The sequence below is a fragment of the Herpailurus yagouaroundi genome, unplaced genomic scaffold (genome assembly GCF_014898765.1).
Source record: "Herpailurus yagouaroundi ecotype Mexico unplaced genomic scaffold, PumYag 141, whole genome shotgun sequence".
Taxonomy (NCBI): Eukaryota; Metazoa; Chordata; class Mammalia; order Carnivora; family Felidae; genus Herpailurus; species Herpailurus yagouaroundi.
This window is the reverse complement of record NW_024412396.1, coordinates 73504127-73531378: the sequence shown is the minus strand read 5'-3', so window position 1 is coordinate 73531378 and position 27252 is coordinate 73504127. Positions and strand designations below refer to the sequence as shown.

The following is a 27252-nucleotide window of genomic DNA, read 5'->3' as shown; positions in this document are numbered from 1 at the left end:
GACACTCTTTAGAGTGTTTTTTTAGAGTTTGTTTTGAGAGAGAGAGAATCTGAAATGGGCTCTGTGCTATTAGTGGGGCTCGAACTCACGAACTGTGAGATCATGACCTGAGCCAAAATCAGCTGCTTAACCGACTGAGCCATCCCGGCGCCCCCTTTAGAATCTTCTTAATGAGGATATTTGGATAAAAAAAAAAAAAAAAAAAACAGCTGGCAAAAATGAACTCGGTCGGGACGGCGCGGTGTGTTTGTTGGTGGTCAGTAAGGCTCCCACGGGAACTTCAGAGTGGTTTATTAATTGTACCATCTCCCTTTGTTTCAAGATGTTTGAGAACAAGAATCTGTTAGGAACCCAATACAGTCTCGGGCCTGGAAGGTTTAGGATCTTGTTTTTGAAAAACCGTTGTAGAGAATGGATAGTCAGCCTGCTCCTGGTCAAGGGGGTGGACTCCGATGGTTCCGAGCACCATCCCACTCCCACGGTTCACGCTGCGCCTCCCTCCCTCAGGAGGCCCCTTAGGTAGGCGGGGATTCTCATAGCGGGGTGGGGGGCAGGGCTATGAATGGTGGTGGCCGGGGGACAATGAGGAAAGGGAGGGTGAGCCCCTAAAGAGGGCTCTTCTGCTGGGGGCTGAGGGCAGCCGAGAAATGCAGATTCCTGGCCCATGTCTCTGGTTTTGAGATTCATTAGGTCTGGGTTTGGAGCTGTGAGTCGCCATTTTAAAGCATCCCTAGGTGATTATGAAGGTGCGGTGGGTTAGACTTTCCCTAAAAGATTCCACTTTGCTGAGGGCGAGTTCGGATAACTGTCCTGACAAGTTTATGCTGGAAGATCTGGGCGTGTGGGCGAGGCTGGAAGGGAGCTCCCGGGAACAGAACCGCATGAGCGCAGGTGTGTAGCAGGAGAGTGAGGCAGGGACACAAGCATCTGCAGGTGAATTTGGCTGGCTGGGGCGTTCGGTAAGCAAGAGGGGTGTGGTAGAGTGTGGTTCCCGAAGTGAGGACCCAGACCTGGCAGCTGCACCTGAGAGCATGTTCAGAAGGCAGTTTTTGGGGGCCCCACCACCCACCTGCTGAACCTAGGGGTGGGGTGGGGGGCATTCTGTGTCTTCACAGGCCCCCGGGGTATTCAGATCCTCCTGAAGCCTGGAGGCCCCTGGTTGGGAGGGTAGGGGGTCCTGAGTGCCGAGCTAATTCAGTGGGCTGTGAGAGCCGCCCCCCCCCCCCCCCAGGACGAGAACTAAATTTCAGGAAGCTTCATCCAGTAGCACATGTGATGAAGAACGGAAACGTTGCTTTTCATCTTCATACAGCTAAGAATTTAATATAAAGTTACAGAATTACTCAAGCTAGGGGAAGACGACTAAGTCTTAGTTTAATTCTTTTAAACTCTAGAAAGTGGGTGATAAATTATGTGAAACAGAATAAACAGGTTACAATATTATATGAAAGAATTAATTGTACTTAGACATTTTGTAATTTAAATTACTTTCTATTAGCATAAACATTTTTGTCTACTTATGAGAGAAAAAGAATAAATTTATTTGACATTAGAAATGGCAAACTTAAGACCAAAAATGTCAAATGGGATGTGTGCTCACGGAGGGAAAGTGGTTTTCTGGATTGTTAGGCCGGAACAGTCGTGTTTCAGATTTAAAACTTAACGAGGGGTGCCTGGATGGCTTGGTCTTAAGAGTCTGACTCCTTATTTTGGCTCAGGTCATGATCTCAGGGTTCTTGAGTTCGAGCCCTGCATCAGGCTCTGTGCCTGCTTGGGATATTCTCTCTCTCTCTCTCTCTCTCCCCCAAAATAAATAAATATTTAAAATAAAACTTAAAACATACACTTTTGAAATTGAAATCAAGTAAAATGTGACATCCTCTGGACCAAGGATAACTGATGCTGGCGTGCGTGTGGTATTAAGAGTTGTAGAACATAAAACCTGCCTGCAGGCCTGGTGAGCAGGTGCGTGGACAGCCAAGCGGGCTGGGGCAGCGGAGCTGTGCCAGGAGACACCAGATGATGGCTGCTCTTTGTCAGAGAAGAGTGCGCTATGAAATTCAAAGCAGTCGTGGGTCTTGGATTAAAAACGCGCTTCTGTTGAACTGAGATCTCTCCCCCTATAAAATGGAAATCTCCGTTCAGACCGGAAGCCGAGGAAAACACTGGAGTTTCAAGCGACCCCTGACACCTCACAGTCGGCATGGGGGAGAGCGTGTCCTGGAAGGCCCACCCGGGAGGCTCGGCCCCGGGGGTATCAGACCAAACTACTGTACTGCTTATTGCTTGGTTCTGTTCTTGCGGTAACCAGAATGCGCGCATGCAGGGTTTCCCATGAAATCATGCCCACGAGTAGAATTTTGAGCGGTGCGTTTCCTATGTACGCTCCGTATTTCTGGAAATTACTTCAGGTTATTTGTTGGATTTTCATACATCATTGAATAAAATGGTGGGATTCTATTTTTGTCTTCAAGAAGTGAGGTATGTACCGTTGGTAACCGTCTTTGGCTACTTCCTTGGCCGCGCAGGGAGAAGACACCCATTACCGGAGAAGAGAATTACATGCTATATGTACCAGTTATGTAAATCCCTTGATCACATGCACAGGTACGCTCTTGGGGACTTGGCAGCTCTCAGATTAAGGAAATGTATCAACATTCATTTAAAAGCACCATGTAAAAGAATTTGAATGAGGTGCAACTAATTCTATCCTTCCTTTTATATTGCATGCAGAAATGGAATATTTCACAGAGATGTAAAACCAGAAAATATATTAATAAAGGTAAGAACTTCTATATGAAAAACTGATCTCAGGATAAATGTAGAATGTGAAACCTTTTTACTAGATAGGCTTTCAGCCCCAGATACCTGGGCACCATGTTATGTTTTGTTTTGTTTTGTTTTGCTCCCAGTTTGGAAAAAATGGTTTGTTTAATAAGTGCCATCAATGTAACCATACATCTGGAAGGAAGAAATCTTAGGCACTCTTACTATATGCAAAAATAAACCTCCAGGGGCCGCCGGCTGGCTCAGTCGGTAGAACACGGGACTCTTGATCTCAGAGTCGTGAATTCGAGCCCCACGTTGGGCGTAGAGATTACTTAAAAAAATAGGACCACCAATCAGGCATGTCATAGTCAAATTCACAAAATACTCAGGCAAGGAAAGAATCATGAAAGCAGCAAGGGAAAAACGTCCTTAACCTACACGGAAAGACAGATCAGGTTCACAGCAGACCTATCCACAGAAACTTGGCAGGCCAGAAAGGAGTGGCCGGATATATTCAGTGTACTGAATTGGAAAAATATGCAGCCAAGAATTCTTTATCCAGCAAGGCTGTCATTCAAAATAGGAGAGGGGCACCTGGGTGGCTCAGTCGGTTAAGCGTCCGACTTCGGCTCAGGTCATGATCTTGCGGTCTGTGAGTTTGAGCCCCGCGTCGGGCTCTGTGCAGACAGCTTAGAGCCTGGAGCCTGTTTCAGATTCTGTGTCTCCCTCTCTCTCTGCCCTTCCCCTGCTCATGCTCTGTCTCTCTCTGTCTCAGAAATAAATAAACGTTAAAAAAATTTAAAAAAAGATTAAAAGTTTCCCAGACAAACAAAAATTAAAGGAGTTCATGACCACTAAACCAGCCCTGCAAAAATTTTAAAGGGGGCTCTCTGAGGGGAGAAAAGACACATACATTCATACATACATACATACATACCAAAAGCAACAAAGACTAGAAAGGACCAGAGAACACCACCAGAAACTCCCAACTATACAAGCAACATAATGGCAATAAATTCATATCTTTCAGTACTCACTCCAAACGTTAGTGGACTCAATGCCCCAATCAAAAGACATAGGGTAACAATGAATAAGAAAACAAGATCCATCTATATGCTGTTTACAAGAGACCCACTTTAGACCTAAAGACACCTTCAGATTGAAAATAAGGGGATGGAGAACCATCTATCATGCTAATGGTTGACAAAAGAAAGCCAGAGTAGCCATACTTATATCAGACAATCTAGACTTTAAAATAAAGACTGTATCAAGAGATGCAAAAGGGCATTATATCCTAATCGAGGGGTGTATCCACCAAGAAGACCTAACAGTTGTAAACATTTATGCACCAAATGTGAGAGCACCCAAATATATAAATCAATTAATCACAAACATAAAGAAACTCATCAATAGTAATACCATAATACTGGGAGACTTCAACACCCCACTCACAGCAATGGACAGATCATCTAATCAAAAAATCAACAAGGAAACAATGGCTTTGAATGACACACTGGACCAGATGGACTTAACAGATACATTCAGAACATTTCATCCTAAAGCAGCGGACTATACATTCTTCTCCAGTGCACATGGAACGTTCTCCAGAATAGACCACATACTGGGACACAGATCAGCCCTCAACAAGTACAAAAAGATCGAGATCATACTGTGCATATTTTCAGACCATGACATTATGAAACTCAAAATCAACCACAAGAAAAAATTTGGAAAGGTAACAAATACTTGGAGACTAAAGAACATCCTACTAAAGAATGAATGGGCTAACCAAGAAGTTAAAGAGGAAGTTAAAAAGTATATGGAAGTCAATGAAAATGATAACACCACAGCCCAAAACCTCTGGGATGCAGCAAAGGTGGTCATAAGAGGAAAGTATATAGCAATCCAGGCCTTCCTAAAGAAGGAAGAAAGATCTCAGATGCACAACCTAACCTTACACCTTAAGGAGATGGAAAAAAAAAAAAACTGGGGCACCTGGGTGGCTCAGTCAGTTAAGCGTCCGACTTCAGCTCAGGTCACCATCTCACGGTCCATGGGTTCGAGCCCCGCGTGGGACTCTGGGCTGATGGCTCAGAGCCTGGAGCCTGCTTCCAATTCTGTGTCTCCCTCTCTCTCTGCCCCTCCCCCATTCATGCTCTGTCTCTCTCTGTCTCAAAAATAAATAAACGTTAAAAAAAAATTAAAAAAAAAAAAAAAGGAGACGGGAAAAAACAAAACAAAACAGCAAATAAAAGCCAAAACCAGCAGAAGACAGGATATAATAAAGATTGGAGCAGAAATCAATGCTATCAAAACAAACAAACAAAAAAAACCAGTAGAACAGATCAATGAAACCAGAAGCTGGTTCTTTGAAAGAATTAACAAAATTGATAAATCCCTAGCCAGTTTGATCAAAAAGAAAAAGGATAGGACCCAAATAAATAAAATCAAGAATGAAAGAGGAGAGATCACAACCAGCACAGCAGAAATAAAAACAATAATAAAAGAATATTATGAGCAATCATATGCTAATAAAATGGGCAATCTGGAAGAAATGGACAAATTCCTAGAAACATACACTGCCAAAACTGAAACAGGAAGAAGTAGAAAATTTGAACAGACCCATAACCAGTAAGGAAATTGAATTAGTAATCAAAAATCTCCCAAAAAACAAGAGTCCAGGGCCAGATGGCTTTCCAGGGGATTCTACCAAACATTTAAGGAAGAGTTACCACCTATTCTCTTGAAGCCATTCCAAAAAATAGAAATGGAAGGAAAACTTCCAAACTCTTTCTATGAAGCCAGCATTACCTTGATTCCAAAACCAAAGATCCCACTAAAAAGGAGAACTATAGACCAATTTCCATGATGTACATGGATGCAAAAATCCTCAACAAGGTATTAGCCAACCGGATCCAACAATACATTAAAAAAGTTATTCACTGCGACCAAGTGGGACTTATACCTTGGATGCAAGGCTGGTTCAGTATCCACAAAACAATCAATGTAATTCATCACATCAATAAAAGAAAGGACAAGAACCACATGATCCTCTCAATAGATGCAGAGAAAGCATTTGACAAAATACAGCATCCTTTCTTGATGAAAACCCTCAAGAAAGTAAGGATAGAAAGATCATACCTCGACATCGTAAAAGCCATATATGAGAGACACAATGCTAATACCATCCTCAACGGGGAGAAACTGAGAACTTCCCCCCTAAGGTCAGGAGTAAGACCGGGATGTCCACTTGCGCTGCTGTTATTCAACATAGTATTGGAAATCTTAGCCTCAGCAGTCAGACAACACAAAGAAAAGGCATCCAGATAGGCCAGGAAGAGGTCAAACTTTCACTCTTTGCAGATGACATGATACTCTATATGGAAAACCCAAAAGATTCCACCAAAAAACTAGAATTGATTGATGAATTCAGCAAAGTTGCAGGATATAAAATCAATGCACAGAAATTGGTTGCATTCCTATACACCAACAATGAAGCAACAGAAAGAGAAATCAAGGAATCAATCCCATTTACAATTGCACCAAAAACCATAAAATACCTAGGAATAAACCTAACCAAAGCGGTGAAAAATCTATACGCTGAAAACTATAGAAAGCTTATAAAAGAAATTGAAGAAGACACAACAAAATCGAAAAATATTCTATGCTCCTGGATACGAAAAACAAATATTGTTAAAATGTCAATACTACCCAAAGCAGTCTGTGCAGTCTACATATTCAGTGCAATACCTATCAAAATAACACCAGCATTCTTCACAGAACTAGAACAAACAATCCTAAAATGTGTATGGAACCAGAAAAGACCCCGAATAGCCAAAGCAATCTTGAAAAAGAAAACCAAAGCAGGAGGCATCACAATCCCAGACTTCAAGCTGTATTATAAAGCTGTAATCATCAAGACAGTATGGTACTGGCACAAAAACAGACACTCAGATCAATGGAACAGAGTAGAGAACCCAGAAATGGACCCACAAATGTATGGCCAACTAATCTTTGACAAAGCAGGAAAGAATATCCAGTGGAATAAAGACAGTCTCCTTAGCAAATGGTGTTGGGAAAACTGGACAGCGACATGCAGAAGAATGAACCCGGACCACTTTCTTACACCAGACGCAAAAATAAACTCAAAATGGATGAATGACCTAAATGTAAGACAGGAAGCCATCAAAATCCTCGAGGAGAAAGCAGGCAAAAACCTCTTTGACCTCTGCCGCAGCAACTTCTTACTCAACACGTCTCCAGGGGAAAGGGAGACAAAAGCAAAAATGAACTACTGGGACCTCATCAAAATAAAAAGCTTCTGCACTGCGAAGGAAACCATCAGCAAAACTAAAAGGCAACAAACAGTATGGGAGAAGATATTTGCAAATGACACATCAGATAAAGGGTTAGTATCCAAAATCTATAAAAAACTTATCAAACTCAACACCCAAAAAACAAATAATCCAGTGAAGAAATGGGCAGAAGACATGAATAGACACTTCTCCAAAGAAGACATCCAGATGGCCAACCGGCACGAGAAACACTGCTCAACATCACTCATCATCAGGGAAATACCAATCCAAATCACAAGGAGATACCACCTCACACCTGTCAGGATGGCTAACATGAACAGCTCAGGCAACAACAGATGTTGGCGAGGATGCAGAGAAAGAGGATCTCTTTTGCACCGCTGGTGGGAATGCCAGCTGGTGTAGCCACTCTGGAAAACAGTGTGGAGGTTCCTCAAAAAATTAAAAATAGAACTACCCTATGACCCAGCAATTGCACTACTAGGTATTTATCCACGGGATACAGGTGTGCTGTTTCAAAGGGACACACGCACCCCCATGTTTATAGCAGCCCTATCGACAATAGCCAAAGTCTGGAAAGAGCCCAAATGTCCATCAATAGATAAAGAAGATGTGGTATATATATATATATATATATATGTATATATGTATATACATATATATATATACACACATACATACATACATATACATACATACATACATATATATACACATATATATATATACATACACACACATACATACACGATGGAGTATTACTTGGCAATCAAAAAGAATGAAATCTGGCCATTTGCAACTACGTGGATGGAACTGGAGGGTATTATGCTAAGAGAAATTAGCCAGTCGGAGAAAGGCAAGTATCATATGAGCTCACTCATATGAGGACTTTAAGACACAGAACAGATGAACGTAAGGGAAGGGAAGCAAAAATAATGTAAAAACAGGGAGGGGGACAAAGCATAAGAGACTCCTAAATATAGAGAACAGAGGGTTGCTAGAGGGGTTGTGGGAGGGGGGATGGGCTGAATGGGTAAGGGGCAGTAAGGAATCTACTCCTGAAATCCTTGTTGCGCTGTATGCTAACTAATTTGGATGTAAATTAAAAAGAAAAAAATAAACTGCATTGAGATTACCACTCCAAACACCGTGCGTGTAAAAGAAGAGGCAGGATTCACGCTCAGGTCTGTCTCAGTCCATAGCCACTTCGACCACACGTATTTAAAGTGTACGGCCTGGTAAGTCTGGGCAGACGTGTGCACCCGTGAAGCCATCATCACAGTCAAGCTAGCAAACAGATCTCTTGCCCCTAAAAGTTTCCTCATGCCCCTTGGTCATCCCTCCTGTCCTTTGTCCCCAGGCAAAGACTTTTTGTTTAAACTAGTAAATAATTTAAACTAATTTAAAAAATAAATTAGTTTGCACTTTCTAGAATGTTCTCTAAGTGGAATTGTATAGTATGTGCTCTTTTCTGACCTGGATTTTCCCCTCAGCATCGCCATTTTGGAATCCGTCCGTGCTGTGGTACCAGTGCCACGGTTCCAGGCACTTTTGAAACGGTCCCGTGGTTCTTGTCTGTTCTTTTCTGGTTTTGCCATTGTTTTCTCTCTTTGCATTTCAGTTTGGAAAGTTTCTGTTGGCACATCTTCTGGCTCCCTGCCTCTTTCCTTGGCTGTCTAGTCTATTGAGCTTATAAGTCACTTTTTACTTGTTAACGGTGTTTTTTATTTCTAGTACTTCCTTTTGATTCTTTCTTAGAGTTTCCATCTCTCCGCTTGCATTTCCCATCTGAGCTTGCATGTTGGCTGCTTTTTCCACTAGAGCCCTTAACAGATTACTCATAGTGATTTTAAATTCCCTGACTGGTAATTCTAAAATCCTTACACCTGTGCTCTCTCTGAAACTGGTTCTGATGCTTGCTTTCTCTCTTCAGACTGTTTTCTCTTGCCTCTTAACATGCCTTACGATTTTTGTTGGAAGTCCAACATGATCCACTGGGGAATGGGATCAGTTGAAAGGCCGCCGGAGTGAGGTTTCGTGGTAACCTGGGTAGGAAACGTGCCCGCATTTAATGTTTGCCGGAGGTTTGTAGGTACCAGAGGCTCCAAGTGCATTACCAGCCTCTAGTTTATCAGCTGAATGTGTGAGGGGTAAACAGAATGGAAGAGGTATCCCGAAAAGGGTCTACCCAGTCTGTCTGACCTGCTCCCAAGAGCTCTTGGCTCCAGAGAACTGGCCCCAACCCTCCTCCCCTCCCCCTCCCCCAACAGGGAAAACAAAGCTGCCAGCCGGGCTAACTTCGCAGCTAGAGTCCTGATCGGGTGACACGATATGGTGTTTCATTCACTTGTAGGGGCGCCTGGGTGGCGCAGTCGGTTGAGCGTCCGACTTCAGCCAGGTCACGATCTCGCGATCCGTGAGTTCGAGCCCCGCGTCGGGCTCTGGGCTGATGGCTCGGAGCCTGGAGCGTCCGACTTCAGCCAGGTCACGATCTCGCGGCCCGGGAGTTCGAGCCCCGCGTCAGGCTCTGGGCTGATGGCTCAGAGCCTGGAGCCTGTTTCCGATTCTGTGTCTCCCTCTCTCTCTGCCCCTCCCCCGTTCATGCTCTGTCTCTCTCTGTCCCCAAAATAAATAAACGTTGAAAAAAAAAATTCATTTGTAGACTCACGAGGTGACTTAACGTTTCCCCAAACCTGTAGACGTCCGGAAATAGTCATCAGACACAGGTAGGATGTCTGTAAATGTGTCCCACTGAGCAGAGACCCCACTCTCTTATCTGTCACAGGCACTCTCAGGTGCTTATAAAGTAATTTCTTTTCACAAGCTTAGTTGCAATGCTGGTAATTTTCCTGTTAGCGCATAAACACTTGAAATGGTCTGTGGTACAGCAGCGGCTTGAGACGTCACTTGTCCCCGCCTTTCTCCCCTTGCAGCAGGACGTCCTGAAATTAGGGGACTTTGGGTCCTGCCGGAGCGTCTGCTCCAAGCAGCCGTATACCGAGTACATCTCCACGCGCTGGTACCGCGCCCCCGAGTGCCTCCTCACCGACGGCTTCTACACCTACAAGATGGATCTGTGGAGTGCAGGCTGTGTGCTCTACGAGATCGCCAGGTAGGCCCGAGGCCCGCCTCGCGTCTGAGGACTCCCGCCCGGTGGCCCCCCCCCGAGTGAACCTTCCCGAACAGGTTGCCTGGCGAGGTCCGGCCAGCCCGATGGCGTCATGCCGGTGCCTTCCTTTACGAAACAGATTTTGCAGGCATCCTGCTCACGTGACTGGTGTTAACTTGACGGAAAACGTCGCAGGCTTTCCTTTTACTTTGCGGCAAATACTCTCCTCGTCCGCTTCTCACAAAGTACAAACTACCGTCAGTCAGCTCTTCCCTGAGGTCGGTGGGCCTCCTGACTCGGCCTCCTCGTGGAACGACTGACGTTCAGAAGCAGAGTGGAGGGCGCTTCCTGCCAGCTGGCGGGGCCTGCCGTGTGGGCAGCGGCCCTGCTCCCGGGGCCTTGCCTGAGAGAGACAGTCCGCCGAGTAGGATGCTCTGGCCGCAAGCGTGAGGGTGGGCCGCTTTGCGGCACGGCTGGATTCCAGAAAGCCCCGTCCTCACCATCCTCCCCGGCCTCCCCGGCCTCCTCTCCCCCAGCCTCGGGGCTTCGCCGCTGGATGGAGCAGCGGCCCGGGAGAAGGGAAGGGGCTGGTCTCCCCCAGAGGTGAGGAGGGTGTGGGGTTGAAGAGGCCCAGGGAGGGGCAGGGTGGTGCCCGAGTGCTCCGAGCGGATCGCGAAGGACGAGCAGGTGCGTTTAAGGTCGGGTGACGTGCATCACAGGCGGGGACCCGAGTCACCGGTTGCCGCCTGGCCAGCTAACCACTTCGCGAATACAGACACACACGTCCTTCAGGACGTACCTGTTGATAATCGGCTTGGTGCTTTTGGAAAGCCGAGTGGCGATTTCACTGATGCTAAAAGTACTGACGGTCCTTTCCGCTGTGCTGAGACCCCTTGAATTAATCCGAAAGGATGTTGAGGGACCTCAGTGTCGAGAACGTGACGGCTGCTCATCCGCCGAGCGAGGGGCAGCCCGTGGGGAGACCGTCGTTCTGCGCCCCGCCCCATCTCAGAGCCACCTGCCCGCGCAGAGGTGGCCCCGGTGCTCAAGCGGCACTCGTAAATCCTCCGCCGTGGCCTGTCCTGCGAACTGAACTCACTTACAGAAGCCTAAATTCTTTCATCCGCGATTCCCAAATCCATAAAATCGCTGAAAACCGAAACGTTTCTTGGACTTCATCTGTCAACAAAACCGGACCTGACGCACCATGAATTTTTGTCGAAAAAGCCCCTGGGACGCGAAACTTGAAGTTAGGTGTCCCGGTGTGAACATTCCTGTTTCGCTGCAGAGATCCCAGGGGTACGGAGAGGAACGTGGCCGCGTCTTAAGAGTGTCACCCGCTCACTGTAAAGGAGAAACAGGCCGGAGCAGTCCCATGCACGGGGTGCCATGCGGCTTTCGTGTCCTCGGGTTTCTGTGGGAGCTGGCCGCCCCACAAAGGGGGTCGCTGGGATGAGGTGGCCCCGGCCCGTCCTGACCGCAGCTCCGCCCTGCCTCCCCCTCCCCCAGCCTTCAGCCCCTCTTCCCCGGAGCCAACGAGCTGGACCAGATCTCAAAAATCCACGACGTCATCGGCACACCTGCGGAGAAGACTCTCACCAAGTTCAAGCAGTAAGTGCGTGTGCGCCCCGGGGCCCCAAGTGGACCTGCCCCCTGCGGGGGCTGCTGGGGGGAGCCAGGGGGGTGGGGGGGCGGACCGGGCCCCCCCTCTGCTGCCCTCGTGGCTCTCCCGTCCGCCTGGGTCCCCGCGGCCGCTGAAGGGGCCCCAGGTCGGGCTGGTGTGAGCACCGAGCCGCTCGGAGCCGTCTCCCCCCACCCCGGGGGTCCCACCAGGGTGCCCCTCCCTAGGTGCCAAGGGAGATGCTCCTGGCCTTGCTGAGGGCCTGGCCGTCGGGTCCCGTCCTCTGAATAGTGACCCAGGACCCAGGGACCTCTGGGTGGAGAGGGATGCCACGTGCAGGCGGTGCGCAGTGAGCGCTCCGTGACCGTCACCCAGAGCCGCCAGCCACACTGACGCCCATGCCGGCACTGGTTGCTGAATCCGGGGAGCCGGGGGCCTCCGAGGGGGAGCCCCGTGGGCTGAGGGGGTGGGCAGCTCCTGGGCCCTTGGAAGGCGAGGAGGTGACAACTAGTTTGAATTCTTCCTTTTTCTGCTTATAAACTTTACGTCATTTTTCTCAGGTGGGCACGTGCTCTGAGTCTTTTGGGGGGAAAGTCGTTTTCTCACACTGATAGCATAACAGATTTCACAACCCCTGCCCTGTTTTTAAAAAGGTAGACTTTACTTGTCTAGAGCGGTTTTAGGTTCGCCGCAGAACTTAGCGGAAGGTACAGCGTTCCCTTGTACCCCGCTGGGGCACACGCAGCTTCCCCCTGCGCAAACCTCAGCCAGAGTCCATAAGCCTCCGGTGACACATCATTGTCGCCTCCTCAGCTCGTGTGAGGGGCCCCTGGGCTGTTGCACTTTCTCTGGGTTTGGACAGTGGTTCCGTCCCGCCCCCTTCTCCGTGCGGGTCCCTGTAGGATCATGACGACGGCTGGCCAGGTGCTCTACATAATGGCATGATCGTTTATTGTCATTGGGCTTTCAATACAGGTCGAGAGCTATGAGTTTTGATTTTCCTTTTAAAAAGGGATCAGGAATACCTCTACTGACAGCCAATTTGTCCCCGAAATGCCTCTCCCTCCTGCACGCAATGGTGGCCTACGACCCCGACGAGAGAATCACTGCCCATCAGGCCCTGCAGCACCCCTACTTCCAGGACCAGAGGTGGGCTTTCTTGGGCCTCCTTGTGGTAGGAGGAGCTGGCTGTGGAGACCTGGGGGGCACGTGGTGGGGCAGCTGTGTCCGGGAACAGCTCTGTCCTGAACTCGGGGGCCCCGGGAACATACACCTCGATCTTTTCTGGAACGGCCTCAGCGACTCCACAGCAGGGTCTAAGGGGGGCGGTTCTGTGGCTGCGCTGTGGCTGGCGCCCAGGCTCCGGGAGGGGCCCGGTGCACGTCGGTGTCGACCGGGGGATCTCGCCGTAAGGCTTGGGGGTGCTGGCACTGGAGTACCTGCCCGAGGGCGTCTAATTCTGCTCCTCCCTGTGCTCCAGCCGCTGTGAGCGGTGCGAGTGCAGGTGACGTCTGACCCAGACCTCCCGGGGGACAGGGCCCACGGCGCACGGGGCCCTCTCCCCTCCCAGCCCAGAGACCGGCAGGCCGACACACAGGACGGAAAAGGCTCCCGGAACGGTTGACGTGGAAGAGGCGGTGACGAGGCAGAAGGGTCGTGCTGCGCACGTTCTCAGGGGCCGCTGCCCTCTCCTCCTTCCCCACAGGGCAGTGGAGAAGCAGGCTCTGGCCAGCCACAGGAAGTCCGTCTTCTCAGAGTGCCCCGTGGCTCCGGAACTCCTCCTTAACGGCTGGCAGACTTCAGAGGAGGGCAGCAAACAGGTACTAAGTGAAGTCGGGGAGCTGGAAATGGTCTCGGTAGCTGGGACCCGATGCCCTCAGGTGGCCCGCGTCCCCGCGGAAGACACCGCCCTCGGCAGGTGCAGGGAGCCGGGCTCCGGCCGTGCCTGCCCTTTCCGTCCCGCTGGCCGAGGGGAGACGGCGGGTGCGGCACCCCGTGTGCACGGGCCTGGCGAGGTGGGACTATCCCACGCGTGGGTGCCGGGTTCTCTGCCCATGCACTCTGCCGCTGTCATCTGCCTGTGCCCCCTGACCAGCACAGGGCACAGGCCACACTGACCCAGGTGACCCAGCTGGCGAGTGACCGGCCCCAGCCACCACACGGCCTCAGACGTCCACACGGGTGCAGCGGGTCCGGGTGAGCACCGGTCTGGGCCCGGATCGGTCGCTTTAGAAACGGCACCTTCCTCTTGCAGTCTTGTCGTCCTCAGGTGCCCCACGTCGCCCCAGCTCTCAGCTCCCTGGTCCCACGTTCTGGGCTGGCCCCGCGCTTCGTGAGGACTGTGCCCTCCGTCACTCACCCCAGCATTTACTGAGCGTCGGTACGTGCCGGGAGCCGAGGCCACGGGTGTGGCTGCCGCCAGGAGGCTTTCTGGAATTCTAGGCTGCTGCCTGATGCTCCCCCGTGGTGCACAGGCCGAGTTGTTCAGACCCGGTCTCCCGGTCTTTCCCCCCAGACCTGCTTTTCTCCCCACGCCTTCCCTTTAAGTGGGGGAGGCATCCCCCTCTCGGCAGCTCCCCACCCCCCACCTGAGCCTCCCTGATTTCACCTCCCAGCTGCTGTCCCTGCTCTGCCCTTCCCTCCTGGCCGACACCTGTCCGACCGCGTCACTCCTGTTGGCACTCCCGAGGGCTGCGCGTGTCTACAGGGGCCGTGCGGTAATAAGCCTTCCCAGCTTCGTGGGCCGTAAGGCCCTGTCACAACCGCCCTCTTTTCTCTGGTGCCGTGGATGATCCGTAAATGAACGGTGGGGCTGTGTTCCAATAGGACAATCTCCACTGAGACGGGAATTTCCTGTAGTTGTGACATGCCGTGAAGTTGTTTTCAGCTTTTGAAAAATGTAAAAAAATTCTTAGCACGTGAGCCACACGAAATCAAGGCCGCGGGCAGATTTGGTCATCGTCAGGGAGTTGGAGTGGGGACCCTGGAGCTGCGTCACCGGCTCAGCCCAGGCTGGCGCAGGGCCAGCCGGCCTTGACGACTCGACTCGGCGCAGAGGCCCTGCCGCCCCCTGCTGGGCACGGTGACCAGCCCTGTCACTTGGGGGGCTGGGAGTCTAGTCACCACGTGGTCAAACCTCTGGGTCAAGTTAGATTAGGCGAAAGTCGTGCAAAAGAGCCCCTGTTGTATTTCCCGATTTCCATAAGGGGGACACCATTGCACGTTCAACGGGCCTGTGTTTTGTTTCAAGAAACCGTCCCTAAAGCCAGAGGAGGACCCTCCCACGAGACAGGGACCCGCCTGCCTGATGCAACTGCCCAAACTGAAGCTTTCGGGAGTGACCGAACTGGCCTCGTACCCCAGCCCCGTGCTGCACTCCGTGTTCGGACCCGGAGCGAACAGCAAAGTCCCGGTGCCGAGTTCCCTGAAGTTTGTCGGCACAAACCAGAAGGTAGCCTGTCTCGCTAGCGTCCCTCCGCTCGCCGCCCCGGGCCCGTCCTGGCCTCCGCTCAGCGTCTGCCCTTTCCTCTGACAGGCAGACCCGCAGAAGGACGTGAAGCCTAACCTGAAACAGTGTCGTCTGCCCTCAATAGGGAGGAGAGGCGGCCGCTACTGAGCAACGCGCGCCGGTCGCCTGCCGGGGGCACAGAACCAGGTGCGGCCGGGCCGCCGCGATCGCCTCTGAGTCTTGGGTGGGAGAGCCCCGTCCCCCTTCGCGGAGCCTGGCGCCCCGAGAGCGATGCCCCGCTGGCCAGCCGGAGCCCGGGATCTGCACCCCGAGAGCGGCTGTGCTGTGTTCCTGCCAAATACGCTCGTCAGACCACCTCATTCGGGGCTTTGGTTTCATTCTCGTAACGTAAGAACGGGGGGTAAAGAATATTTTGTAATTTTTTATCTGAATCCGAAGAGAAATCCGAATTTATATTCTGTATTTAGGCTCGGTGTCGCCGTGGCTGTGCGCGCGGCGCCTCTAGGACATCGCCGACGGCGCCGGGCGCGTGATGGCGTTACAGACTGTGCTGTCGGAGCTTTATTAAAGAATAAGTGTCGTTACGACATTTGAACACTTCCTGACTTTAACACGTGTCCTGACCAGCCGTCTCTCTGCTTTAGGTTTTGTGAGCATATTTGGGGAATTTATTTTGTTGGAAAGACCGGTACGGCTTAATTTTGTTGCGCTTGAAAAGCCCGTAAGGAGTAAACGCAGGCCTGGCCTGGGTGCCGAGGCAGGGAGGCCGCCCAGCAGGAGGCTCGTCGGCGCAGGCATCACAGCTTCGTCACAGCTTCCTCCCGTGAGTAAAGCGCGCTGCTCCCTGTGTGGGAACGATGCCTTCTTTCTTCGTCCCCACAGACTTGCGATGTTAAAAAAAAGAAAAAAGAAAAAGAGCGAATTTCCCAGGTTAGTTTCAGTCTTCTTGTTCCCTCTTTTGAGACAAGTCTGTGACAGGCTGGTCATCGTCAGGGAGGGAGAGTGGGGAGTGGGGACCCTGGAGCTGTGTCACCGGCTCAGCCCAGGCTAGCGCAGGGCCAGCTGGCCTTGACGACTCGACTCGGCGCGGAGGCCCTGCCGCCCCCTGCTGGGCACGGTGACCAGCCCTGTCACTTGGGGGGCTGGGAGTCTAGTCACCACGCGGTCAAACCTCTTGGTCCCGTCCTCTCCGGTGGCCGCCACCTCTGGACCCGAGTCACAGGTGGTGGAGCAGGGCCCGGCCTCACAGGACAGTCGCCAGGTGGACGCGGCAGCCACGGGAGGGGCGGGTGTGCGAGGCAGGGGGGGTGCGGGCCGAAGGGGGGCAGAGGCGCCCAGGAAGGGCAGAGTCAAGACTAGAAACAAGACTCGGGGGGTGTTGAGAGCTGGGTGCACGTGGCGAGGGGTTGAAGAGAGCTTCCTTTGACCCCATCTAACACCCTGGCGGGCTGTCCAATGCCCTGCTGTGCGGGCGGGCAGGGCACCCTTCTGCCTCTGTGGGAGGATCCGGGAGTTCGGAGGCCCGAGGGAGCTGAGGCAGGGAGGCCGGGGAGACGGGAGCGGGCGCCGGGATCGCAGAGGGCCCCGCTGTGGGTGAGCCCAGGCGGGGAGGCGCCGGGGAACCAGGCCCCCAAGGGCCAGCGGCTCAGCAGGGACGGGCTCCTGTCCTCGAGGACTGGCTCCACGGCAGAGTTGAGGAAAACTCTCACCCCCTTTAAGGGTGTAAAATTTGAGGGGAAGATCTTTAACGTTCTCCCGCATGACTTTCTGAGAAAGCAAACTTGCCCCTCCCCACGGAGGGCCTCTCAGGCCAGGCCCCCGCGGGGTGTGACCTGTCCACCAAATGAAGCTCTTTTGGCTCAACGTTGGTCTCTGGAATAAAAGTGCCGTGAAGCAGCCACACCAGGCCCCAGGGTGGCCACGGCTGGCCCAGCCCGCGCCAGAGCGACTCCCCCGTCCCGCAGATTCGGAGCGCGGGAAGGTGCTGCCGCACCCCCTGGGTGCCCGCACGCAGCGGCCCGCTCTCGGCCCGGCGGTGGGCATGGGAGGCCGCGTCCGCCTCCGCTCACTCGCGACTGGGCAGGCGCTGAGGGAGGCCGCCTGAGCCTTTGCAGGCAACGCTATTAAAGGGCTCCCGGGCACAGGAGTTGTCGCCGCGGGGCCCCAGGAGGGAAGTGGGGTGGAAGTCCTGCTCCAGCACCCCGTCCACCTGGCTCACCCGCTCCCAGCACGGGAGGGGACCCCTGGGGCGCGGGCACACACAGCCGAGGTGCGGCCAGCCGTGCCGGTCCAAGGGTTCCGATTCTGACGGACCTGAGCGGCACAGTCCTGCTTGTGGAGGAGGAAAAGCAGAGGCGATGCCACCGAAGCGACCTGGGCTCTGCTGCCCCCCCCCCCCGCTGCTGGGGACACCCCTGGGCGTGCGCCGTTTCCTCCGGCCGGGCCACGTGGCCGGCCCGCAAGCTCGCTGCAGGGCCGAGGGCTGAGCTAGAGTCTCCCTGGAACGCCTTCCTCCCCTCAGCTCCCCTGAGACCGGTCCCCACACTCGGAGAGTGCGCTCACCAGCTCCAGAAGCGTCGGAAAGCTCGAGGCAAGAAGGGAAAGCAAATACAAAGCGGATCAGGCCGACCAGGCCTACGCCCAGGCCGCCTCCTTCCCTGGCGTGTGAGAGCGTGACGGGCCGGAGTCTGGCCCGGGTGCCACGTGCCCAGGGCCCGCTGCAGGCTGCACGTCCGTGGTGGCCGTGCCAGCGTGTGGCAGTCACGAGGCAGTCCGGTTTTGGAAGCCAGCTTGGACCACGGGGCCGGGAGCCGATGTTGGGACACGGCTGGCCGTTGACTCCAGAGCCCGACCAAAGGGTGACCACAGACGGTGGACCGAGCGAGGCCTGCCCACTTGGAGGGCCGTGACCCATGGGGCCGGTGAAAGCCGGGGAGCACGGCCAGGCCCTCTGACCGTGCCCGAATTTTAACGGTTGTCCTGGGCCCAGCCAGGCCTCCACCTGTCCCTTCACAGGAAGAGGAGACGACCCCGGGGGGTGGTCACAAGAGGAACTCTGGACTTCATTTTCCAAGACGGCCCTTGGTGACACTGCAGCAGTCCGTGGGCCTCCTTGTGCGTCTCTGGACCTGCGGGGCTGGGGTTCTGTGCGTCACCGACAGCGCCTGGAAACCAGAGCTTTGACCAAGAGGGCAGACGCCAACTCTCTGGGACGTGCTGTGGTTTTTTTTGTGTTTTTTAATTTTTTTTTTTTTTAACGTTTATTTTTGAGACAGAAAGAGAGCATGAACAGGGAGGGGCAGAGAGAGAGGGAGACACAGAATCGGAAACAGGCTCCAGGCTCTGAGCGGTCAGCACAGAGCCCGACGCGGGGCTCGAACTCACGGACGGTGAGATCGTGACCTGAGCTGAAGTCAGACGCTTAACCGACCGAGCCACCCAGGCGCCCCAGGGACGTGCTGTTTTAATGCACAGGTCGTACCGGATGTACAGGATACATAAATCGATTGTTTCACTTAAAACAACAGGGTGTCCGTGCTTCCTGGTATTCACCTTCCCCAAAGTGCACGTCCCTGGGACCCAGAGGCTCCGTGAGCAGCTGTACCGGGCCTCTCCTCTGAGAAGCAGCCACGGCCTGGGGTGAAGCATCGGTCCTGTCGCTGCACTCACAGAAACGATGAAAACCGTGCACATCTCGAAGGGCGTACGCTCGTTTTTCCCCCTAAGTCGTGTGGGCAGTGCCCCAGACTAATGTGCTCGCTTAGATGCGAGTCACACGCTCCTGGTTTACGGCCACACCAAATAAAAATGCCTTCAGGGGGTGCAGCTGCGTACGGCTTTTTAAAGCCGAGAATGTTCTCCTGCCTGGCCGCTGCACTTCACCGCGGTTCTCTCGCCTGTGGAGTCGACGAGTGTTTGTGGCGCGACCTCCGCGCAGAGCCGTTCCTGAGCCGGTTTCCACCAAACACAAATCCTGCACGGTCCCGGGGCCCTCAGTCCCCACGGCGAACGGAGCCCTCCACGCTCCCCAGAGGCCGACGGACGGACAAGCGCTCACGGGCTTCCAGTGACAACAGCCGGGCCTTAGAGCCGGAAGGAAAGAACGATTCGCCGGAACCCGTCCGCACACGTGCAGGCACCCACGACGGCCGTGACGGTGAGCCTGAAGACGGGGCCGCGGAACTCTCCAGCTGAGCCGCGCTCGCTCGAGCGGCCCGTCCTGGCCGGGGCACTGCCAGCAGAGAGGGCTTCCGGGAACGTGGTGGAAGAAGGACGGGTAATTTTATACCAAACTTTAATTGAACAAAAGGTTACATTAAAAGCGGAGCCGACTTGGGGCGCCTGGGTGGCGCAGTCGGTGGAGCGTCCGACTTCAGCCAGGTCACGATCTCGCGGTTCGTGAGTTCGAGCCCCGCGTCGGGCTCTGGGCTGACGGCTCGGAGCCTGGAGCCTGTTTCCGATTCTGTGTCTCCCTCTCTCTCTGCCCCTCCCCCGTTCATGCTCTGTCTCTCTCTGTCCCCAAAATAAATAAACGTTGAAAAAAAAAAAAAAAGCGGAGCCGACTTGACAAAAGATAAACAAATGGTGTATTCAAGATAGTTTTAATATTAATATTTTTTCATGAATTAGAAATATCACTCTTAAATTGATGAAAATTACCGAAGTAACCACGTCCCCCGGAAGCAGAATTCCATTATTTGTACATATAATACAGAGCCAGACTACACTGGAAACAACAGTATTAAAATAAATGTTAAGATTAAAAAGCATCTATACACCCTGGAGGGCCGTGAGTCCGTGAGACCCATATTTAAAGTCATTTCCTAACAGCAGTGAACTATTTTAAGTGCAAACGACTCGTGAAGATCTCAGATCGCAGCATCCACCGTCCTGAATGGCAGATTCCCGTCAGAAGGTGACAGCTTTCACGAGTGCCCTCCGGGTTGCCTTCTGACCACCTAAGTATAAAGACATCAGTGCAAAACCAGAGTGAAGTGCTATTTGTAAGAGTTGAGTTTAAGGGGATTTCTTGTCCAAGAAACATTTTACACTATGCATGTATGTATATACTATATATATATATATATATATATATATGGATGGATATATACACACACACATATATATGTGAGATTTTAATTACATTGAACTTTCGAGTAAAAAGCAAGAAAATCCCATTTCTTATTTTTTACTGCAGCCCCACAAGAACGATTTAAAAATGGCAACGGCTTCTTTGGGTGAGTGGCAGAGAAGGCGGTTTCGAGCGGGCCCCGAGGGTCTTCCCACGACTCCGGGTGACAGCTGCCTCCGCGAGTGTCCGCGCCCGGGGCTCCCACCTCTGTCCGTCGCTCCCTCAGGACCGCGTGGGTCACTATACTACAGTTCCACCTGGAGAGCTGGCCTGGTTTTGGGATGACAATAAGCCCTGCAAACAAAGCAGTTTACATTAATCCAGCAAAACACGGGGCAGCCAAGAAAGCCACACTCCTCCTTCGCCAGCCGGCTCGCGTGACCAGAGTTACCCTGTCGGCCTGTCAGCCAGTGTCCTCTGTCCTCTTACTTCATTATCATTCATGTCATTGTGTGACATTCCTAACTAATCAGGAGCCACTGAACCCGGCCCCTGCCTGGCTGTCCTCCGGTGGGCAGGGCTGGCCCGGGGTCCCCGGGATGTCGTGGGCCCGAAGGCGAGGGGCGGTCGTACACCACCCTCCCCAGAGGCCGCGGCTCACGGCCACGGCGAGGTCCCCAGGAGAGGTCCCCGTTGGCGCCCACGGCCACCCCACCTGCACACCCGGCCCCGTGAGCCGGTCGGCGCGCTCTGGTTGGGGTGCAACGGTGGTGCCGCCCCCCCCCCCCATCCCCGGCTTTAGCACCAGCGTGGACTCGGCCTGTGGACAGAGAAGGATCTGGGCCACGGGGGGGGGGAGGGCCAGAACGCGGCCCACACCCGCGCTGTGTTGGCTCAGGGAACAGGGTGCAGGAGGTGGTGTGTGTGCCACGGGGCGGCCCCTCCCGGCAGGCGGGAGGCCTCTGGCACTCCACGTGTGAGCGGGGCCGCGGCCGAGAGCTAACTGTGGGCGTGGGTGCGCGTGTGCTCATCACGGAGTTCCGTCACGGGCTGGTGGGCGACCGTCGCGGAGAAGTTTCAGGTCACAAGAGGGCAACGCTGAAGCTACGGCTTTTCGGCTCTGTGAACACACGCTTATGCGGTCCCCCAAAATGCTTCCGTCAGTGACTCGTGGACCCACGACGAGCCTTGAACTCCACGCAACCGCGGCTGTGTTTCCACCCACTGCACTTGTGCGGACACCCCGGGGTCGTGCCCGCACCTGGCCAGAGGGAAGCCGGGCAAGTTGCTGGCCCCCCCACTCACGCCTCGTTTCTTCAGACTGCCCCCCCCCCCCCCGTGACTCTGGACACGATCAGGAAGCCAAGGGCCAACGGGGTGTGACAACCGAGCCCCGCGCGGGGCGTCCGGGAGCACAAGCCTGGTCTGACGCGCCCCCCCGTGTTTCCCGCTCACACCCATCAAGGGGCCGCGGGACAGACGGCCCAGCACACCCAACCTCCGGCCGCCGCTGACCGGGGCCGCCTCCCAGCCTCCACGGAGCGGCGGGGAGGCCGGCAAGGCAAGGCCCGACGCCCTCTCGGTGGCGACGTGAGGAAACCTTTAACACAAGGATCGCCGCCTTCCTCATCAAGGTTTCAGGTGATTCCGACTAACAGAGTGGTTTCCGGGAGCTACGGGGTGTCCTGGACAGCTTGTCAAGTCTACAAAATAAAGACCTCGCTTTTCTCTCCAAACCAGAGAAAGCTACTCCGCTCCTCCCGCCAACGGGAGAACCACGATCCGGTCTGGGGTCGGAGCCGCACACCCTGCTCAGCGGTGGCTGCACTTATTTAAATACCAAGGACACTCTGAGAAAGGCACCCCCCCCCCCATTAGGGAAGGTGTTATCTCTAGACCGGCCTGGTCCAACACAAGGTCAAGGCAAGCCACGTGTGAAATTTAAAATTCTAGTAGCACATTTAACAAGTGAGAAAAAGGTGAAATATATTTAACCTAATATATCCCATGTTATTTCAACACAATCAATTTAAAAATTACGAATGACGGACTTGACGTTATTTTTCCCCACAAAGCCTTTGAGGCGGGTGCTGTAGCACGTCTCCGTTCGGCCCGGCCCCGTTCCCGGTGCTCTGTGGCCACAGGTGGCCCTCGACGACAGGCTGTGGTGCCAAGCGCGGGCCTGGCCGCCCCACCACCACCCCCTCCACTGCCTGCCCCACGCCTTAGCCTCTCTCCAGTTGTGGGTGTGCAGTTCCCGTGGAGGGCGGGTGCTAAGGCACGGAGGTGGCCGGGGGCCCCGGCTTCCTGGACCTGACGTCAGCAGGGACACGGTGCCTCCACTGGCTGACCATCTCCTCTCCCCCGAGATGCCGCCTCGTCCTTGGGGCCCGGCAGGGAGGCCCACTCTCCTCTCCTCCTAGGCGACACACACACACACACACACACACACACACACACACACACTCATTCTCCGGCTTCCGTTGGCTGAAGCCTCAACCCCACAGGAACGACCCCCTGCGGCCCCGCTGTCCGAGAGGCCCAGGCTCGAAACAGACCGTGAAGGTTAGCTAAGTGAGCGACCACCCCAACGCCACCCCTCCTCACAACCCTCTACTGCCACATGTCCAGGGAGCGGCAGGGTCCGGATAACAGGGTTATTAGCCCTTCCGATGTCAACCCTGGTGAACGAATCTTTAATAACGGACACGGTGCGGCAGTGCGCGCCAGGGACCCACCCCCAGGGTGCCGCCCCTCGGGTACCGAGCTGGCGAGCAGCCCGGGATGCCAGGCCTGGCTGTGGGTGAGAGACCTGAGGGCTCCCTGGGGCCCTCAACCAGAGCAAAGGGAGAAGGGACGAATGGCGGAAGCAGGAGCCCCAGCGGGCCACCCAGGCCCCGCCCAGGGAGCCCCGAACCCCGGGGTGCAGGTGCTTCTGGCGTGCGGGTGAGGGTCCGTGACGTTCCTCGGAGGGCGCGAGGGCGCGTCTGACACAGGCAGCGGGCGAGGGCCGGGTCTCGCCACCGGCAGCGGGAGGTCAGTGGGACGCAGACCCACACCCGTTCGCCTCCTACAGATGGAACTCGCTTTGCCGTGATGGACAGCAGAGGCACCGGGGAAAGACTGCCGCTCAAACAAAAATTCAACGTCAAGCTCACCTTCTCTCTGTACGCCGTGCTTTAGTTTAGAGGTTACTGGGGGACAAAGAGAAAGATGGAGAACACACACAGGCCCCCAACAGAGACCAGACCACTCTCAGGAGGGAGGCCAGCTGCCATCGTCACGTAAGAACAGTTTGGGGCGCATCCCGGGGGGGGGGTCCCCGGACCTGCCATCCGTGGCAGACGCACAGTGGCCCTGCCGCCCGGTCTGCCTGCTCCCGAGGCCGGCTTGCACTTTACTGCGTCCTCACTGGTTATTTTCACGGGGAGGAGACAGCAAAGACCAGGCCCGGTTTAGAGACAGCCGTGCCCGTCTGGCCTGCCCGACGAACTTGCCGTGTCGGTGTCCTCAGCGGTGTGGGGACCAGTTTCACGAACAGCAAGTCTGCCCCGGCCCAGACCCCGAGAATCTGCCTAACACCCTATCAGGCCCCAGGAAGGAAGCGGTTACCGGAATAGTGACAATCCGGAGTCTAATATTTACTAGGCCATCCCGCCGTCACCAGACTTGCCGTTTTATTGCTGCTAGAGATCTCACTCAAAAATTAAGCGAGGAGATACTCCAGCTCTTGGTCACACAAAGACTAACAGGCAGATGCCATCTGTAAACTGATGTCCTTCTACAGATGGCACGGGCACAGTGAGAAATCTCAGCAGGCTAACTTCTTCCAGAACGCCCGAGCCACACACCCCTCTTGCCTGACCCTCCACGAGACCCTCACGGCTCACATGACCCAAGCGCTGCATGAAGAGCCCGCGGAAGCCTGGCGGAGCCGAAGCCCCGGACCGCACGGCCAGGGTCAGGGGTGGGCACAGCGCAGCCCTGGTTCCCCGCGAGGGTAACCCCCCCCACAACCCCCCCCCCCCCCAGGGCCCCTCGTGGCCCCCGACCCACTGCTCACTTTGGGCCTGGGGCCTTGGCTCCTGCTGGGCAGTAAACAGACCCTGTCCCTGTGGTAGCCTTGACCTGCCGAACGACAGGTCACATCGGGGGTGACAATTTCCCCCAGGGAGACCACTCGGCCTGATGCCTCAAGAGAAACTCACCCGGAGAAAATGATGCTCTTTTCAGACATCCGGGCAAAAGGCTTTCTTGGGGCACAAGCATGTCGGGGCAGCTCAGAACTCTGCCTGGGGAAAAAGCACCCCCTTCCTACGGCAGAAGGAGGGGACGCTCTTGTGTACCCTAAAAGCGCCTCTGGCTGGAGTCGCTTCAAGAGGGTCTCGGCCACCCTGGCCCCCACCCAGAGCGAGATGCTGGTCTGGAGGCCACCAGCACTCAAGGAGGGGAGGGGACCGGGCGCCTCCAGAGGCTCTGTCCCTTGCAGGAGACCACAGGTCCACAATCAACGGGTTTCTTCCCACAGGCAGACACACGGGAGGATGGAGTATTTTTTCAAGGCACAGACTATTTTTAAAAGATTAAAATGTCGTGTGTGTCTTTCTCAACTTGCTGTCAACCTCGCAGCGTTTAGGGCCGAAAAGCTACTCCCCGCTAAGGGAAAAACATGCTGCTGCTGTCGGGAGATCAGGTCGGCCGCTGTGAGGGCGGACGAGCGACAGGCTCGTCTGCGCTGGCAGCTTAGCGTGAGGGGCGAAGTGCACGACACTTCGCGCCGGGCGCTCGGGAGGACGGCACCGTCAGAGGGGTCGGGGTCCAGCCCCCGGAGCACGCGGAGAGGCAGCCCGGAGGGAGCTCCAGGCCCGAACGTCTCCTGTCAAGGAGCAGCCCCGGGGCCCGAGCAGGTGACGTCCCACAGCCTCCGGGGCCCCTGCAGATCGAGGCTGGAGTCCGGCCTCGAGGGGCTCGGGGCCAGAGAGGCCGGGGTGCAGCTGGGGGGCCGGGGGCGGGGGGAGGACACCTCCCTGCAGGATGAGGCGAACCGCTGACTCTTCCCACCCCACGTGGGCCGGGCGTCTCCGGAAGGACGGCTCCACGGCCGCCACGAGGCCTCAGGCGGGCCATGTGAGACGAGGAGGAAGACGAGGACAGCCCGGGACAGGAGCTCCTCCAGGAGCCGGCCCGCCTCGGTGCCCCCAGCTACTGGCCAGGGAACCCAACGGGACGCCCGACACCGAGCCGCTGGCGGCCCAGGCCGCCCCCTCGCGCGTCCGCGCTGTCGCCGAGAACCTTCACCCGGCGCGGCCGAGGAGTCCGTCGGCAGCCCTGGCCCAGACGGGACCGTCGGCACCTCTGCCGCTCGGAGCAGTGAGTCTCCAGTCACGAGGACGCGGAACTGGGCGGAAGCGTGGGAACTCCCGTGGCTGTTGGCGCTCTCGACATGAACAAGCACCGAGAAGCTTCCTTCTCCGGCCGGCTGGGACTGCCGTACGGCCTTGCCGTGGAAGTGACCACTGGAAACTGTCCACGCGTCTGGTGTTGGCACGCGTTTACGGACAGAGGGCCCCCAAGCGCCTGGGGACACGTGTGGGCGGGGAGGCCCCGGCCGCGACGGGGACGAGGGAACAGCTAAGACCCAAGACAGTGCCACACAAACACCGTTTTCTTAACATGAGAAATCACCAATACTGCCACGAAAGCCTCATTAATTACCGTAACAGTTAAGAACTTAACTTACCAGCATGTCATGTTAGGAAGCCTCTTCATCAAATTTATTTGTCAAGAAGTTAGATGAAAACGTAACAAAGGACACAAATTTCACTTCTGATTTTCATTAAACGTAAATAATCACACAATTTTATACGATGCCACCTAACACAGCAGTCCTTAATAAACTTAGGTATACAGAAATAAGAAACGCAGGAAATTCTTCCTTTACCCTTTGAGAGGCAGCAGGGGACTGTCCCCTCCACAGGGTCGGGGGAGGGTGCATTTTCTTACGGCTCAGAACCTGGGCTCCGAACCCAAGTGCTTTTCAACGCAAGCCCTGGACCCCGTTCTCCAGCCTGCCATCGGCGCTCGCAGGCCATCACCGGGCTCACGGCGCTGAGCCCCCCGACGACCCGAACACATGACCGTCCCAAGCAGCCCAGTGCGACAGGCGTGCTGACAGGGGGCCTCGCCAGTCGGTCCCTGGTGTGCCCCCAGGACGGCTGACGCTGCCAGGTTACTTATCAAGCCCACCACACGCACGTGGAGGCTCCCTGCTGAGGGAGGACACCCCGACAGTGGGCGCAGCCCACACGACGGGACAGTGGCTCAGAGGCCAGGAGGGGCGGGGCAGTGCCGGGGCCTCGGCCGTGCCCTCGGGCGCAGAGCGGGACGCTGCGTTCCGCGCCTCTCTCCCGGAAGAGCCCGGGGAACTCTGCTGCTAGGTCCTTCTCGGGTTGCCTCCCCGGCCCTCCCTGACCCTCAGGCTTTCCCCCCTCACCCTCTGAGCTTCCCCAACAAAGAACCGAACGTCTCCCTCCCAAGGCGAGAGGGGAGCCCCGTACGCGGTGCAGACGTCTGACCGAGCAGCTCCACCGATTTCTGCACAAACTCAGTATCTGACGAGGGTCTTAACGATTCAGTGGAGGAACCAGGGGTGCGGCTACCCGGCTACCCGCCAGCTGGGACTCGGGTCCCCCGGGGACGTGTGTGCAGGCCCGCAGACAGGTGGAGCCTCGAGGCGCTTCGCTCCCGTGGCCCCTGAAGAGCTGACTCCCCTTTCCCGTCAGAGGCGCGGACGCTCAGTTCCAGGCAATGGTGCGCAGAACATTTCAAAAACGCTAGAAGCTTCAATCAGCACACAAGACAAAATTAGGATTCTTTACCACCATTTAAGTGAATGTAGAA

At 54.9% G+C, this 27252-nt stretch overlaps 2 protein-coding genes across 25 annotated transcripts in view; one reads left to right on the top strand and one right to left on the bottom strand.

Moving 5' to 3' along the window:
* MOK (MOK protein kinase) overlaps positions 1-26276 on the top strand; it is a 71950-nt gene extending 45674 nt beyond the window's left edge. For 5 of the 16 annotated variants that reach the window (XM_040478270.1, XM_040478278.1, XM_040478280.1 and 2 more), the window contains 10 exons: positions 2529-2607; positions 2734-2782; positions 10016-10194; positions 11701-11802; positions 12788-12961; positions 13518-13632; positions 15063-15263; positions 15348-15668; positions 15926-16104; positions 23429-26276. In XM_040478270.1, coding sequence (XP_040334204.1) covers positions 2529-2607; positions 2734-2782; positions 10016-10194; positions 11701-11802; positions 12788-12961; positions 13518-13632; positions 15063-15263; positions 15348-15428 — 980 coding nt within the window. In that variant the 3' untranslated portion in view covers positions 15429-15668; positions 15926-16104; positions 23429-26276. Of the gene's footprint in view, positions 1-2474; positions 2608-2733; positions 2783-9731; positions 9809-10015; positions 10195-11700; positions 11803-12787; positions 12962-13517; positions 13633-15062; positions 15264-15347; positions 15893-15925; positions 16105-20478 lie in introns of those variants that run through there. The other 11 variants (XM_040478282.1, XM_040478281.1, XM_040478286.1 and 8 more) reach the window with 9 other exon arrangements.
* The window catches only part of WDR20 (WD repeat domain 20), a 66429-nt gene continuing 59037 nt past the window's right edge, over positions 19861-27252 (bottom strand). For all 9 annotated transcript variants that reach the window (XM_040478268.1, XM_040478266.1, XM_040478260.1 and 6 more), the window contains one exon: positions 19861-20706. In XM_040478268.1, the coding sequence (XP_040334202.1) occupies positions 20653-20706 (54 nt within the window). In that variant the 3' untranslated portion in view covers positions 19861-20652. The remainder of the gene's footprint in view (positions 20707-27252) is intronic.